General features: G+C 39.4%; 2 protein-coding genes across 2 annotated transcripts; both read left to right on the top strand.

Annotated features, from left to right (window-relative positions):
- Positions 1–1,315: 1,315 nt before the first annotated feature.
- LOC121533849 (uridine-cytidine kinase 2-A) lies at positions 1,316–10,381 on the top strand. Its single transcript, XM_041840140.2, has 7 exons — positions 1,316–1,467; positions 6,661–6,820; positions 7,596–7,692; positions 7,781–7,923; positions 8,223–8,320; positions 8,487–8,535; positions 9,031–10,381. The coding sequence occupies exons 1-7, from the start codon at positions 1,363–1,365 to the stop codon at positions 9,165–9,167; spliced, it is 789 nt and encodes a 262-aa protein (XP_041696074.1). The 5' UTR covers positions 1,316–1,362; the 3' UTR covers positions 9,168–10,381.
- Positions 10,382–12,405: 2,024 nt separating this feature from the next.
- On the top strand, positions 12,406–17,119 carry LOC121533850 (protein mago nashi homolog). Its single transcript, XM_041840141.2, has 5 exons — positions 12,406–12,597; positions 13,063–13,121; positions 13,218–13,328; positions 16,548–16,630; positions 16,888–17,119. The coding sequence occupies exons 1-5, from the start codon at positions 12,507–12,509 to the stop codon at positions 16,985–16,987; spliced, it is 444 nt and encodes a 147-aa protein (XP_041696075.2). The 5' UTR covers positions 12,406–12,506; the 3' UTR covers positions 16,988–17,119.
- Positions 17,120–17,473: the final 354 nt, after the last annotated feature.

The following is a 17,473-nucleotide window of genomic DNA, read 5'->3' on the forward strand; positions in this document are numbered from 1 at the left end:
ACAAAATCAGCAGGGGATCAAATACTTTTTTCCCTCACTGTATATGATTCCATATGTGTTATTTCATCGTTTTGATTTCTTCACTATTATTCTACAATGTAGAAAATAGTTTTTTTTAAACTGGAATGTGTATGTGTGTCCAAACTTTTGACTGGTACTGTATATGTTTTTGCTGTTTGTTCTTCGTTACGGAGCCAAAAAGATTGGAGAAGTGGTTTATCCATACATCTCCGTTTTGGAGATAACACTTCCTGTTGTTCTTTGTTTAGTGTGTTCCAATTTTCCCAGAAGTGGTTAGATTCTATGGATTCTTCAGTTACATTGAGCTGATTTCTGATGTGCTGTTTCTTCTTTTTCCGTAGTGTATTTCTTTATTGTTTTAGTGATTCACCACAGTGAAGGCGTAGGCTCAGGTTTTCTGGGTCTCTATGTTTTTGGTTGGATACGTTTCTCAATTTCTTTCTTAGGTTTTTCATTCTTCATCAAACCATTTGTCTTTGTTGTAAATTTTCTTAGGTTGTCTACTTGAAATATTTAGATTTAATTGGGAAGCTGAGAGGTCAAATATACTGTTTAGGTTTTCTACTGCCAAGTTTACACCTTCACTATTACAGTGAAACGTTTTGTCAAGTAAGTTGTCTAAAAGGGATTGAATTTGTTGTTGCCTAATTGTTTTTTGGTAGGTTTCCACACTACTTTCCTTTCATCTATAGCATTTCTTAATATTATTCAGTTCCTTTGGCTTTGATGCCTCATGGATGAGTATTGCTCTGTTCAAGTAGACTGTGATTTTGCTGTGATCTGATAGGGGTGTCAGTGGGCATACTGAACACTCTTAGAGACTCTGGGTTGAGGTCAGTGATAAAGTAGTCTACAGTACTACTGCCAAGGGATGACCTATAGGTGTACCTACCGTAGGAGTCCCCTCGAAGCCTACTGTTGACTATGTACATACACAGCGCGTGACAGAGCTGCAGGAGTTGTGACCCGTTTTTGTTGGTTATGTTGTTGTAGTTGTGTCTTGGGGGGCATATGGGGGAGGGAATCTCTCTCTCTCTCTCTCTCTCTCTCTCTCTCTCTCACACACACACACACACACACTACAACTATTGTAAATGTGCTGAGCTGACAATGAAAATGTAGCAATAGGCCACAATAGGCCTATTTGATTTACAGAGTTCTGATAATTTCAATAACATGTAAAACCTTATATAAACGCTCTGCATTTCAAGTAGGCTACAAAAGGCTAGATTGATATCCACGCACACTCAGAGCATCAAAGCAAATGCACAACTGAAAAAAGAGGAGGAGCGCAGCCGGAGCAAAACCACCTCGGTGCGTCAGTATGCGCTTATAGCAAGCATGGCAGGCGACAGCGAGACTAGGCTGGACAGTCAAGCCGAGAACGAGAATGTTACACGGCAACCTTTCCTCATCGGGGTAGCCGGAGGGACTGCCAGCGGCAAGGTTGGCATTATGATTTTTATGAATTAGAAATGTCCTGTTTTTCTAGCCTGTAAACAGTGACAGGGAATTGTCAACGTGGTTGAAATATGAGAACGCACTGACCGCGTGGTTCATGATAGACCAATGAATGAATGTCACATTTGTTCCATCAAAGCTAGTTTGTTCTTTAATAATTTCAGGAAAAACATTTAAATTGTTTAAGATTATAGGTATAGGCCACTGCTTGGCAAGAATTTAGCCCACTTATGTGCCCGTAGAGAACTGTCCTAATAGCCCTATCAATTAGTGTACAAATAATTCAACATTTCCACAAACCTCCGGGAAACATGGATTTCACGATGAATCTATTCTGACTAGGCATATTTAAATTCAGAAAGGGCATTTATGACAACCCAGACAGAAAATCAATACTTTGCTAAACAAAGATGGCTCCTTTTATCCTGTCATTTAGGCTATATTCTCTTTACATATAATTTCAATGTAGGCTATACAATGTTCTATAACTAATCGGCCTATCTAAAATATAGGCCAGCCTTACAGCACCTTTTGTTAAGAGGCATGTTACAGCTGTCTGGCAAATGCTGCTGCTCCTCATTCCATCCGATGGAATGCTGGATGGCTGTCATTCTCGCTCTACAATGTAGCAAGAAAGAAAAACAAGTAGCAACAATTTATCTGTAATATTTCAAAGAACTCTTCGCTCGGAGACAGTGACCATCGTGGGGGTGGGGGAACCTAACGGAAATCTTAACAGTTTATGTGAGCGATCGAAGGACAAAGCCGGTGTCTCCTCCAGACAATATCTTGGCGGTGACATTCACATACAATCCAATCCGAACTAATTGTTTTTTATTCATAAGAGCCATACAGTTATTGATCCAACCAATTGTTATTGTTTGACTGCGTCAACAAGACCAGCTGAAAACACTGCATATCCGCCATAATACACTAGAATGGGGTCAGTGGCACAGTAATATGTGTAACAGCCAATGATGTATATAAACACTAGATTGCTGATGCTATGTATTGGCCAATGAGAGGTTTTGAAGCCACCGGTCTGCCATATTGGTATTCCTGAGAAGACTCAGTCCTCCATAGATTACCACAGTAGTCATAATACCCATAAAACATAGCGGTCAAACAGGGAAATGGTTCCAATCGTTTTTCCACCATTAATTTTTCCTATAGGGATTTTAGAAACACTTAAAATAAAGGCTATGTTTCATGTAGGCTTACCCTGGTGTGACGTTTTGATAACCATGTAAATCACTCATGGACAAGGTGAATTTTGTCAATATATTATCAATATATAATACACACCCAACAAATGAAATGCTAATTAGCTGCTAATGTGGCTATCATAAAGAACTACACATGTCATGATGATCTGAACCAGCCTGCCGAATCGAGGCAAAGGTCAGAATTACTGGATTAACTATCTAATGTTAGCTAAATGTAGTAATGAATAAATTGGCTACATTTAAATGGACAATTCACTAGAGTATCTGGGGCGGCAGGTAGCTTAGTGGTTAAGAGCGTTGTGCCAGTAACCGAAAGGTCGCTGGTTCTAATCCCCGAGCCGACTAGGTGAAAAATCTGTCGATGTGCCCTTGAGCAAGGCACTTAACCCTAATTGCTCCTGTAAGTCGCTCTGGATAAGAGCGTCTGCTAAATGACCCCCCCCCCCCCAAAAAAAAAAAATGTATTGTGCAAGTTTTAAATTGACCCAATAGCTGTTAGCAAAGGTGTCAGCTAGAGGTGTCAGCTACCTGCATGTCAGCTAGAGATGACATGCAGGAGCATTTAGGGATTTGTAGTTTTGCATGATGTCTACTTTAATGCTAATTATCATTTTCGAATCAGAATAAATAGAGCCTAATATATTGATAAAAGTCACCTTGTCCGAGAGAGATTTACATGGTTATCAAAACGTCACGCCAGGGTAAGCCTACACGAAACACAGACCTTATTTTAAGTGTTTCTAAAATCCCCTATAGGAAAAATGAATGGTGGAAAAACAATTGGAACCATTTCCCTGTTTGACCGCTAATTGAAATACTGTAGAATTCCATTCATTCCTATAGAGCCCCACAGTGGAAGTGTCATAATACCAATAAAACCTAGAGGTCAAACAGGGAAATGGTTTTGTTGTAGTGGGGACAGTAACATTAGCAGGCCTACTCTCTAAAAAATCTACTTTAAGGAAAATGTTTTTCTATATTCTTATTTTTATTCCTATGTTTAGCTCACATAATATAATTTTAAAAGTATATGCATTAAGGTGACTGTAATAGAATAAACGTGGCAAAAACTAATGTAGACATTAATAAATGCATTTCTATTGCTTCCAAAATCTTTTTTTTTTACAATGGTGAGGGACTAGTAAAATGGAGACGCGGTGCTTCAAAACAGCGCCCCCTGTCAGTCATCTAGTGTAGCCTAGATATAAATAAAGGCCTACATCAGCCAGCTGCTGCTTTTCCAATGTAGGCTACTGTTAGTCATGGTACAGTAAATACATGTTCTTTTTTCAAGACTCAGTAGGCCAAATTCATCCATGCCAAAGTCATACTATGAATTATAAAGTATTATCTAGCCCACTGTGTTGTTTTGTCTTAGTCTAGACAATAGTCACAATTGTCTGTCTGGTTAGGTAAACTGTTATGGCCTTTCAAATGCATCTAGGCTTGTTTTACATTATCCAATTTTTAGGACATATTTTTGTAGGTAACCTTAATTTGACTGAAACGACATAGTCATTTGATACACAGCAGGTGTTCAGAAATGTTGTTAACCCCCCGGCCCCTCTGAAGGAAGTTACTGTTACTTCTTGTTCTGTTTTGTTTTTCACTGTCTCCCTGAGAGAATATAAGACCCTATGCCTGCTCCCTAACAAAGTGGAGTGGGGGTAGGAAAGCGATGAAACGTGAATTTAAAATGCATGGACTTGGGCTCTGTTTCAAAATATCACTTTTTTATATGACAGCGGTTCCACACAAATATTATTTATTTTATTCTGTTATTTTCCATAATATTCTTAATATAAAATATGTGTGTTGATTGGGTAAGTGTGTCTTGTCTGTTTAATGAACAAAATAACAAAGTATTGATTTTATTTGGATGGCTGCACAGACCTGTAACACCTAATTCAACTCAAAATATGCTATTCTATTCTTTTGAAAATACAGTTTATTAGTCTTATAATATTTCTTAGGACCTGCTTAAACAAATTAGTAATGGATTTATTTTTGATGGTGTATATTCAATGGATTTATTAAAATAAACGCCCAACCACATCTGCACACCACTACTACCACTCGTCACCAGCATGCTGGCATGGGCACAGGAGTTATAAAAGGCGTATCAGAATGGGTTTTAAATGGGCCTGTTTGTAAGGGGGTCATGTAAACATTGCCCTATTTTTATTTATTTTTAAAGAGGAAGCAAGATAAGTGTTTTCAGTGACATCAGTGTACATTGTGTGATTTTAACCAATTGTGTGTAGGACTTGACTACTAATTGCCTACTAATTGGTTGATGTCATTGGAAAGACTTATCTTCCTCTATCTTTTTTAATACAAAACATAGAAATGTGCCATTTTCACATATGTTGATGTTGGGGTGGTGCTGGAGATGATTAATATGAAGTTGAAAAATTGTTACATTTCCCTTTAAGGCGGCCCTGACCCTGACTGAGTCTGAGACACCAGAGAAGACAGGATGTCAGTCATTCAGTAGCAACGCCCTATTCTTAGACCGCTGCACCTACTCATGCCACCAGGCGACTGCAATGATAATCTAACTGCTTACTTCAGGCCTACCAGAGATCAGAAAAACAGAGATAACTGGCAACAGACAATAGGTCTAGGTGAACTTGCATAAGGGAAAATGTATTGCAGCAAAGGGGAAAATGCATGCTAGCCATCAGTGACGAATACAAAAGTGTCACCTTGGAAAGAGCTCAGACAGGGCAAAGATATTACAAGAGGATTAAGCAGAATAAATGTGTCTGTAGAGTCAATACAAGTTTATAAATTATTAGACATTCAGAGGGAATAGTTCAAAGATGTCAAAGAAGAAGGGGCATCACAAGATGGCCATGCAACAATTCCGTCTTTGATGGGACTATACTTAGCCTTCTTTGTATGTTTAATCCACACTCCTCTCATCTCTGAGCTGTACTCCCTAGCTGCCAGCTGAAATGCTAATCACCAGTCCGGGGTCACACTCTCAATCCATTTAACTAATCATCCGCAGCCTGGGCCCTACAGACTTCATGGACACACACACACACACAGAGGCGGGCACATGGCCTCACACACACACACACACAGGCGCGCACACAGCCACATACACAATGCCTAAACTGTAAAGTTTGTCAGAAGAAGAAAAAACACTGTCTGATAAACAGGTGGCTCTAGTGGTAGTTTTGTCTCTTCCGTTTGTTGGGGGTATGATACCAAGAAATATTACACGCTAAGGAATGTCAGGTGGACCACAATTCATGCCCCAGAACAGCATTTCATAGAGGATGTGAAAGGGTTAAATAATTTGTTATCTGCATTATCTGCACACATTTTCTACATCTATCTACAACAAATGACTACAAAGCAAACACATGTTAATGTCTGGTTTGGACATGTGTTAAAATTAATGTTACAGACTTCATGTGTATAATTTTTTTTAGAAAGTGATTAAATCCAAGTAGTTCATCCTATTTTTCACTCCTCTTCCTTGAATTGGCTAGCGAACCATAGAGACATGTCTTTTAGGCTGTACTACCTGATCAGTGGGGAAGGCACACGGACCACTTCACTATTTGTATGTTGGTATACTGTATTTTCCAGTGTGAAAAATGACTCTCATTTCCCCCCTGCACTACTTGAACAGAAAGGTTAACCGTGCATAATGTAGTCAGCTGGAAACCAGACAAGGTGACCACACTTTGAGCTATTGTGCATAGCTGCAAATGTATATTCTAATATACTGCGTCCATCTCTGTCATAGTCTGGTATATCAATATATTTTTTATGACCCATTCATATTTTTAACATGCTTTTATCTCCAAATCTCAATGAACACATCAAAACCCCAGTCGCTGTGGGTCACAACTTAATTCAGATCACAACCAGACACTGTTGATAACTTGATATCCTCTCTTTCTTTCCCCCCTCCTCCTCCTCCCCCGGCCAGTCGTCTGTCTGCGGTAAGATCATGGAGCTGCTTGGCCAGAACAAGATTGACCATCACCAGCGCCAGGTGGCCATTCTCAGCCAAGACAGCTTTTACAGGGTCCTCACCCCGGACCAGAAGGCCAAGGCACTGAAGGGACAGTTCAACTTCGACCACCCAGGTATTTAGCTCATCTATTTATTTATTTATCTATACATCAGGATACATTACAGTGTGTCAGTTGTTAAATAGTTACTATTTTTTTCAATATATGGAAAATTTTACCAACTAGCAAATGTAGCTTTATCTCTTGGTTTCCAGTGTAAAATACTACTCTACTCTCACTTCCCCTTGCTCTTCTCATTGAAGACAAATGATTGCATGATTTTGTTTCTACTCAAATGAGTTTCATAATGTGGAATACTAATGTTTGGCTTTCCCCTCTAGTTCTTAGAAGTAGAATGACCATAATTCCAGGGGAGAACCAAAGGTTTCTAAATGTCCTGCCTTGGGTCCCCTTATGGCCAATGATAGACTGCTGTGTTGAAAGTCTGTCTCAGAGTAGATACTCAGCAGAAGAGTTTCTCACTCTGACAGAATGTGGAGCAGAGCAGTCTGTCTCAGACAGTGTGGTTGGGCCCAGGCCCTGGTCAAAAGTAGTGCACTAAATAGGGAATAGGGTGCTATTTCCGACGCAACCTATGTCTTAGTCATTGCAGTCTGGCTTTGTGTTTGGCTGGCTGTGATATATCTTAGTCAGTCTGGGCTGGCTCTGATTCTGGAATCTATTGTAAGGGTTGGCTGGTCAGCATGCATCTGCCAGCCATATCAGCATATATTCTATCCCACATGTAATCTCCTTGTGGGGATTAGATCTTGATCCTATGGCCTGGCAGACATGGAGACAGACACACCATGGTTCTGAGTTCTTTTGTCCTATCTCTTCCTCTTCTCAGATGCATTTGACAACGAGCTCATCGTCAAAACGTTGTGGGACATCTTAGAGAGCAAAACGGTGCAAATCCCGGTGTATGACTTTGTCACCCATTCCAGGTTAGTAGTCAGGACACACACACACCACACACCACACACACACACACCTCATACACATTGTCCTCTCCCTGGTGGGTGTGTGTATCAGGAAGGAGGAGGTGGTGATGGTGTACCCAGCAGACGTGGTGCTGTTCGAGGGCATCCTGATGTTCTACTCCCAGGAGATCAGGGACCTGTTCCAGATGAAGCTGTTTGTGGACACAGACGCAGACACACGGCTCTCACGCAGAGGTGAAACAATAGACATACACATTTACCATTTCATTGGGTGAAACACATCAAACATGACACTTGTGAATTGTAAAAAGACAGCAGTGGGCTTCCAATATAGGGCTTGGAGGACATTAATGATTTTGATTTATTACGATCTCCATTAGCCGACGCCAATGGCGACAGCTAGTCTTACTGGGGTCCTACATATATAACGAAAAATAAATTACAGACAAAAGATGTAGACGTCTACTAGCTTCATAAGAATCCCGGAAAAATCCTACTGACAGCTCCACTCCTGTTCTGTGTTCCCTCCCCAGTGCTCAGAGACATCGGCGAGCGAGGTAGGGATCTGGAGCAGGTGCTAACGCAATACATCACCTTTGTCAAGCCTGCCTTTGAGGAGTTCTGTCTGCCAGTGAGTACCTAGCTATGATACTGCCACAACGCATATTTTAACAACCTTGGATCAATCTATTTGTGTCATCGTTAGTTGTTGCTGACCTCCTCTTGAAAGGTATTGAACCCCCTGGCCCTGGTTCAGATCGTATTGCTAATCATGTTTATTTCTTCACTCCCTGTAGACCAAGAAGTGTGCTGATGTGATCATTCCCAGAGGAGCAGATAATCTTGGTGAGTTTCTGACTGTTTGTTTCTCAAGATGGCTGCCTTATGTATGCAAGTAAGCAAGTATGCTGGTATGTGACAAATACTACTGACTCATTCTTGGAACATGGCTCCCCATAGTCCGTCATTTACGTTGTTAATCAATGCAGTCTCTTACCCTGCGATAGTAAACTTACTAAAGGCTGATGTGACTGTAAGTGATGGCTCTTTTGTTTATTTTACTGTTTTGAGATGGATAGATGGTGTGATTGGTGAGACCTAGACATGGGAATCAGACTAGATTGACTGTTTTGTCCTGGGAATGTTTGACTGTCTCTGTTTTGGAATTGAAAGGACAATTGTAGATTTCTCACTTGTTTGCAGGCCCTATTAGTCAAATTGTTATGCTTTTAAATCCTGGAACGTGTTCTTCTTTCATTTTATCTGAATAAGAGAGGAATGGAACACCTTGTGATATTATCTTTCAATGCCCTCTGAATGCTTTCTTCCCTCTCCTTACAGTTGCCATAAACCTTATAGTTCAGCACATCCAGGACATTCTGAACGGTGGTCTGACCAAACGCCTGAACAGCAGCCTTAACGGTTACGGAACTCCCCGTAAACGGCAGGTGTCTGAGTCCAGCAGTCGGCCCCACTGACTGCACAGTCCCTCTCTCAGCGCCAGGGAGCGAGGGATCGATGGTAGAGGAGCTGAGGCCTCACCTGTACATACCTACCTACTGCCTGTCCGCTACACTGTATTTAAAAACCAGAACTATTTATTTCTCTAGCAAGAAGCTGCAAGGCCTTCATTTGAAATTGTTTTTTTTTGTACTGGAGGATGACATTGTTTGGAAGGGAGGAAGAGGATTAGCTGTTTGTTTTGTAACTGTTTCAGGTCAAAGGTGCAGCAGTTATTTTATTTATTTATCTCTTATTTGATTTTCTGGATACATTTTTTGAGCTTACAGATGTGAATAAATAAGGAGGAAGATGGTTCATCTGGGTTGAGCTTGAGCCCTTGGTGTGCGTTCAGTGGTCAGTGCATTTTTGATTGGTCATGTCTGTCTTTACTGTTGTTTTATTGGAATGGAAGGGAGGATGTGTGACAGATTTGATTTGTTACTGAGGGAACTCTGACACACACACACACCATTATATTGGAAACTATCCAAGAACCAAGATGCAAAACTAAATTCAGGACTGATGCCTGCCACACCTAGTACTGAGGCTGCTCTATGTATAGGCAGACATCTTATCACTTGTCAAGGTACTGTAGTCCCTCGATACACATTCTGACGCACCATAGAGAGACTCAGTATGAGCTGAAGTGTTAGTAACTGCTATTTGCTACAAGCATGCTCATATTGAGTTAGTGAAAGGGAACAATTTCTCAGGCCCTACACAGATTATCTGCCTTTGCTGACCAATCCAGTGGGTCAATGCAACTTCATGTTGTCTCACTCTGAAAAAATACTGAACTACTTGACTTTACAAATCAAAACGGTGTTCTTAGAGTTTGTACATAATGTATTTAGTATTATTTGCGCTATTGATGTTGCTGTTTTTCAGTAATTTGAGTTTCACAGTATTTACTTGTTACCATGCATCTTGAACAAACAACCTGAATTTGAGAACATCAAAACTGAGACTGTCTTTTTCGTCAATCAATCTTTACCTCGACCAGTTTTGTGTATGGGGACTGACAACCCCACCAAAAAAATAGTGTTCTGTACTTGTGCCCATGGCCCCTCTTTTAAAGCCCTAGACAGGGGAGTTTGTAAAGGCCCCATGTCTATTGAATTCTTTGTGGTTCCAACTCATAACTTTTTTTCATTAATAAAAGCTAATGCTCTTGAAGGATGAGATCACTGCAACTGCCTCTTTTTGAACATCCGTAACATTTGATAGCAATGTTTAGGCCTAGGCTATATATACTGTAGGTTGTTTTGAACTGCAAGTTCATTTGAGGTAAATTTGCACTTAAATAGGACATGATCTCCATCTTATTTTCTATGTTAGTAACAATTCACTCTTCAAGCATTAGTATCTTTCATTGCTCTTTACTGCTGCTATTAAACTGTAGTTCATCAATGTAAAACTCCTGTTTTTTCTCTATTCTTATTTCCTACAATTTTCCATGAATTGAACGTGTACCCAAAATATTTTCCTTTGGGATTAAGCTCTCCGGTCATTAATATAGTTTAATTCTCAGTCAATTGCCCCATCATATGTTGGTTTATTCACATAAATCAAAAATATACTGCAATATTCCCAGACTGTGATTAGAAGGGTGAGATTGGGGTGTTATTAACACTCACTCACTGAATGACATGCTATTAGTGTTCTACTAAAGGTTGTGCTGCATTGCAAAAGGTCGCCTACAATCACAATGGATTGTTTTGCTTTCAGAAATGTATAGGTACTAAAAACCTCCTGACTGCTGTGCTGTGTTTCCTACCTCTTAATATTTATGGTACCTGTATGCAAAGTGTACACTGTAGTTTTGTTTACATTTCCAGGGCCAATGATGGGCATGTCACAATGTTGAGACAGCCAGCCACGAGTGTTGTCCGCAGTCCATCCGTGCATCATCATACCCTTTGTTTCTTGGCTTCGGATTGATCGATTATTGAAATGAGAAATGGTTTCTAAAGTACTGTATGAGCAAGCACCTTACATAGAGGCATGAATGTTGACTCCATGATTAGGCTATCTACATTGTGAGATGTAGAACTAGAGAAAGTGAACTTGTTGATTCAAATGTCAGCTCAGGAACTAGAGAGATTTTGAATATTAATATAATCATGAACACTAGCAATACGATGCCTATCTAAAATGTAGAGGAAATGCCCTAACTTGAATTCAATGTACATGACCTTTCATTTCAAAGGCCTTCAAAAGGTCAGTCAAGCAATGCCTATCATAGGCAGCCATCTTGCAAACATTCAGTAACAAATGAATTCCTTTGCTCAAAATGTATTATGGTCCAAAGGCTGTGGATGTGGATCATCTGTATTTATTTCAATCATTAAAATGTTGCTTTGTGTATAATTGTATAAATTTAGCTTCGATGTTGGTGATGAAATCTGCTGTACATAAAACACATTTTGTCTGGTCATTCAACTCAATGACATGATATGAGTTACTTGCGTGCAAGAGCTAGCTAGCTACTGCACTACATTTGTTCCATGATCAGGGTGTAACACTGGACCATGAGTAAGTACTGTCAATGGCCTCAGTGTGAACACTGTACATTTGAAAATAGTAATGTACTATACAGTATGTGTGAAGAATGAGGCCTTTGACACATAGCTCAGGCATTGTTGTGCATGACTCTAGCACACAAGATAACTGTAATAAGAGAGTAAGAAATAGTATGATTAACCAATACTGTTACCAGACAAGTAAAACAAAAAGCCAAGTTACCCATCAAATTGTGAGCTAACTGGTTTACCTTAAAGTTGGAATTATAAAATAGTAATATTTTTTTATTTCATGTAGGGATTAATTTTCTGTTTGACACACACCAAGATATGATTACATGAATGCAATAGCCTTCATAACTGTATTATAATGTAAATGTATTAACAAATCAAACAATCTGCAATCAAACAAGGAAATAAAGTTTTTGTACTATGTATGCTGTGTGAATGTTTCCTTTACAAGATTCACAGATGGAGAAAATCATAGAAATTGATTGCCAGTAATATGGTGGTACATCAAATAAAATAATAGAACATATCAGTGAGGCACAATATTTGGGACCCGATCATTAAATAATTTGGTGTTTTATTGACATCTGCTGGTTAAAATACACACTAAAGCACAGGCAGCTTGTTCTGACATCATTGCAATGCGACCATTCATATGATATAACAGAAAAGCGCCACAGCACGCATGCGTGTTGAGTTTTGCAAAAGACGATTTGGAAAGAGGTGTGCTTTCGTTGATTCCGATTCTCACAGACTCCGCAAACACTGCATTTGCGGTTTATAATGTCAACGACTGACTTTTATTTGAGATATTATGTCGGGCACAAGGGCAAGTTTGGACACGAGTTCTTGGAATTTGAGTTTAGACCGGACGGTAAGTTAGGCGGAAATTGTACTATCTAGCCTGCTAATTAGCATTAGCTAGCAAAGTACGCAAACGACGGCTTGTTAGCAGCATTTCCTCATTGCTTTTGTATCTAGTCTTGTTTTCTGTTATAATATCATGGCCTCAGAAATACTTTGCTTGCATCGTTACATTTTAGTCAGTGTTTATTTCTGTACCATACCCTCATTAATCTATTTTGGCTAGCTAATTACAGTACTAAGTTACTAGTTAGGTGCTAGTTAACTATAAAACTAGCTAATTTGGCTAGCGTGCTATTTAGCCAACACATTTAGCCAAATAGCCTAGATTGTTTTACAGCAGGTTTAAAAACGGTTATATGTGAACTAGCTACAAAAAAAGACTACTGTGTAACAATAGCAGTGTGTCAACAATGTAATAACATTCATAACTAAAGCGAAGATAACACAATGAATGTATTGATTGTTTTTTCAGGTAAACTGAGGTACGCGAACAACAGCAACTACAAGAATGACGTAATGATCAGAAAAGAGGTAATTTATCACATTTACAAAGGAAATCTGTGTGAGATGCTGCTGCAACAATTGAATATGTCATAGAAACCTTATTGTGATTGTTCTCCAATACAGGCCTACGTACACAAGAGTGTGATGGAGGAACTGAAGAGGATCATAGATGACAGTGAGATCACCAAGGAAGATGATGCATTGTGGCCGCCCCCAGACAGAGTTGGCAGACAGGTCGGTCCATCCTCTCACACCTACCTAAATACTAGTGATGGACACCCTTATGGAAAATCTATTTGATATCGATATCATATTGGTTTGTAGAAAATACATTGGATTCGATTTCAGATAGCTGACTAGTGGTGAGCAGCCTGATGGTCTTTTTTAGTCATGATGCTTCTGTACTGCCCGTGTCAGAGTTGCAGCTGTGGCCCTGTGTAGCTCAGTTGGTAGAACATGGCGCTTGCAGTGCCAGGGTTGTAGGTTCGATTCCCACGGGGGGGCCAGTATGAGAAAAAAATATGTATGCACTCACTAACTGTAAAGTCGCTCTGGATAAGAGCGTCTGCTAAATGACTAAAATGTAAATGTTCACTTTTCTGTGAAGTCTAGACAACTGCTTGCAGATTGCCCATTGGGCCAGGTGTGAATGTTCTGGTAGCATAAAGCTACCTAACCAGTTTGAATACAATGGGAAGCCCACCCACAGTTGATGGTCCATCAGCAGGCATTTAAATAGGCTAAGTCAAGTTTTGTGCATGCAGGAACAGCCATGTATGCTGCCCCCCCCATAGAATATTGTAGGTTAACTAGTGCTGAGTGATTAGTGCTTTTTGAGGTCTGGTTTGTAAAAAATAAAATAAACAGTTATCACGGTTTTCAATCTAAGTTTATATATTTTTAAACAAATGTATGATGTGGGTTCAATGCGGTAATAACACAGAATAAAACAGTTGCTGTTAGACAGTCCATTACTGTCATTTATGACATTACATAAATACAATATTTTGGTTGTGTAAATTACATGTTTTTAGTATGATGATGACTTTATTATTTAATGAAACTCCAATGATGGTAGTGACTGCTATTGTTGCACGGTACACTGATTACCAAAACTTCTGTACTTGATTTTTTTTAAACGGTTTGTTACTACAATTTTTTGTTATGTTAGGTACTTCTGTCAAATGTGTGTCACGTGATTGAGAGGATAAAGTCTATCAGTGCAGCCCCTTAATAGCGGGAACAGCAAAGTGTCACTTACTCATTCATTGCCAGAACTGTCTGGGGTTTATTGTTAGCTCCCCACTCATGCTGCACAGAAGTTGACCCACTTGAATAATGCAACACAGCATGTAGAAATGTTAAAACTGTTCATTACTGTTGGCAAAACAATGTACATACAGGGTAGAACACTTTTACAATGCAAGACGATACCGGTAGCTTCCAGCTTTAATTGAAGGCTAACTTTCCTTGCTAGCATACAGCTGAATTCACTACGCTAGTACATTGTTTGTGATTAATATGCAAACGATAACTCAAAATATGCTGATTTCAAAACTGGTCTGACTAAAAACGTAATTGACTTTGTCTCCCTCTCCACCAAAAACTCATTCACTTCTTCATCTCCCTAGCCACCTGTCTGGTTCCCACTAGATTTCATAGCTTCTTCTATGCAAATGTTGATCAGTACTATAAAATATGTTCTCCTAGCAGTTGCCAATAAAAATAAGTCTTAAATGGAAGGGATTGTTTGTCATCTGTAGCCCCATGAAATGTGCTAAAACAAGCTCAATAATGCTATGCATGCACACAGTCTTATTGAATAATATGCTATTGTGAATAGACATTTTTACATTTTAGTCATTTAGCAGACGCTCTTATCCAGAGCGACTTGCAGTTAGTGGATACATTATTTATTTTTTCATATCCCCCCCTGTGGGAATTGAACCCACAACCCTGGTGTTGCAAACGCCATGCTCTACCAACTGAGTTACATCCCTGCCGGCCATTCCCTCCCCTACACGACGCTGGGCCAATTGTGCGCCGCCCCATGGGTCTCCCGGTCACGACCGGCTACGACAGAGCCTGGATTCGAACCAGGATCTCTAGTGGCACATTCAAATAAATTATTACCATTATGTTGATTTTGTAGTTAGATTGGTAAAAACAAAGTCAAATTGATTGCATAATTGATTAATTCAGGCATACATGACTGTATCAAAACATTTCACAAATATTTTCTAATGTAATGATATTGAACTCAAAAGATGCTCAACGATTGAACCGAGCGGTAGCTGAGTTTATCTGTCAGGATCAAGTGCCATTCTGTGACTTTGGCAACACGCCTTTTCTTTGTTGTGGTATCGTGACGGTATCGAAGTCAAACTTTGGATTTTGTGACAACACTAGTTACTGCTTATCACTTATTAATAAACCATCCTTTATTCACTTTACTTTAATAAAATATTTCAGTTGTGTATTACTTTTTGTTTTATTTGATTACTTATTTAATTCCAAGTCATCATCTCATCTTTGCTCAGGCAGTAGCAGCCAGACATCTATCTCTGTTCTCCCCAAAGAGTCATCCTTCAGGCTAGCCTAGCTGCCTGCTGTCTGACAATCACTATTTCAGTAGTTCTTCAAAGTAGATAAGGCATACTTTTAACAATGCTAAATAACAACTAGCAATCAATTAGATGTATTGTCGGGTAGAGAGACCTAAGCAACTGCTCTCTTTCCCCCTCGTGTCTATAGCTCTTCCTCTCTGTGTTTGTCTGCCGGAAGGAACCAATGAGAACAGGCAGCTGTAGGCGCAATGGATTCTGGTCATTGTAGTTAATTACCATGTTTTCTGTGCTTTTTCTATGAGTTGGACAATATGTCCCAGTGAGAGATCTCTAAAGAGCTGCTGTGTTGAGCTTACTGAAAAAACCTGAACAAATTGGAATTCAAATAATTGAACCGACGTCGGTCAATTAGTTATTAAAAAAATTAAAATAAACTGACATTTGGTTCATCGAGCAGGACTAAGGGTAACAGAAAGAATAAACCGATATCAAGATATGTCTTGCTCATATCGATATCAAATGATATCCTATCCAATTATCAATATTGGTGCCCACCACTTCTAAATACTGAAACTTACACAAGCGTGGAGGAGGTTGACTGAGGCAATGAGTCTCCTACTTATTGTGCTTTTGGGAAGGGCTAGCCATGAAAGTCAAGTCATGGTAGTCCTCTTGGGGTTGATCTCTACTGTCCACATCAGACAAATCTGTCCAATGAAAGAATTTGAACCAGTGTTCAAGTCTGACCCTTTCTGCACAAGACTGGAGTCCTGGCACAACCCCATAAAGTTACGATGATTTAGTAAACAATGTTTTTTGTTTTCTTTTATATGGCTTCAATTACAAATAGTGTCTGAGGAGTGTCTTAACTTCTCAACTCTTTTAGGAGCTGGAGATTGTCATTGGCGATGAGCACATTTCCTTCACAACTTCCAAGATCGGCTCCTTGATTGATGTCAACCAGTCGAAGTAAGTACAATAATACTCTCTCAAATGATCTGGGTACACTTGGAAGGATATATCCCTCCTTAAAGTTCCCAATTGGCCTCTAGTCTCTACTTTATATTCACTGGTAGAGAACTGAGGATTTGATGGGTGTAAGCAGAATGGTGTAAATTATACCTAGCCTACAGCTATGTAATGCTATCAGATCTCCACAAGTGCATAGTGGGGTTGATGTGGAATTGGGTGCCAGCTTCTAAAATAAATGCCATTGTGTTTTCCAGGGACCCAGAAGGCCTCCGCGTGTTCTACTACCTGGTTCAGGATTTGAAATGTCTCGTCTTCAGTCTCATCGGACTACACTTCAAGATCAAGCCCATCTAAGAGGGGATGTTTTTTTCTTTTGGGAAATGTTTTAATTTCATTGTTTGATTCATGTATGATTACATTTGTACATTTGCTTTTGATCGATCAGTCTTTTTTAAATTTTAAATAAATGATTGGGAAAATGCCAAATGTTTTAATAGCCTTGCTTTTCTATACATTTACAGAGGGGGAAAAAGTATTTGATCCCCTGCTGATTTTGTATGTTTGCCCACTGACAAAGACATGATCAGTCTATAATTTTAATGGTAGGTTTATTTGAACAGTGAGAGACAGAATAACAACAACAAAAATCCTGAAAAACGCATGTCAAAAATTTTATAAATTGATTTGCATTTTAATGAGGGAAATAAGTATATGACCCCTCTGCAAAACATGACTTAGTACTTGGTGGCAAAACCCTTGTTTGCAATCACAGAGGTCAGACGTTTCTTGTAGTTGGCCACCAGGTTTGCACACATCTCAGGAGAGATTTTGTCCCACTCC

This window comes from Coregonus clupeaformis, chromosome 20 (assembly GCF_020615455.1).
Source record: "Coregonus clupeaformis isolate EN_2021a chromosome 20, ASM2061545v1, whole genome shotgun sequence".
NCBI classification, from domain to species: domain Eukaryota; kingdom Metazoa; phylum Chordata; class Actinopteri; order Salmoniformes; family Salmonidae; genus Coregonus; species Coregonus clupeaformis.

Bases quoted from the DNA above. Each gene is read 5' to 3' on its own strand.
- LOC121533850 (XM_041840141.2), top strand. From the start codon at position 12,507: ATGTCAACGACTGACTTTTATTTGAGATATTATGTCGGGCACAAGGGC. The intron at 12,598-13,062 runs GTAAGTTAGGCG...TTGTTTTTTCAG, and splicing joins ATTTGAGTTTAGACCGGACG to GTAAACTGAGGTACGCGAAC. The intron at 13,122-13,217 runs GTAATTTATCAC...TCTCCAATACAG, and splicing joins ACGTAATGATCAGAAAAGAG to GCCTACGTACACAAGAGTGT.
- LOC121533849 (XM_041840140.2), top strand. From the start codon at position 1,363: ATGGCAGGCGACAGCGAGACTAGGCTGGACAGTCAAGCCGAGAACGAG. The intron at 6,821-7,595 runs GTATTTAGCTCA...TCCTCTTCTCAG, and splicing joins GTTCAACTTCGACCACCCAG to ATGCATTTGACAACGAGCTC. The intron at 7,693-7,780 runs GTTAGTAGTCAG...TGTGTGTATCAG, and splicing joins GACTTTGTCACCCATTCCAG to GAAGGAGGAGGTGGTGATGG.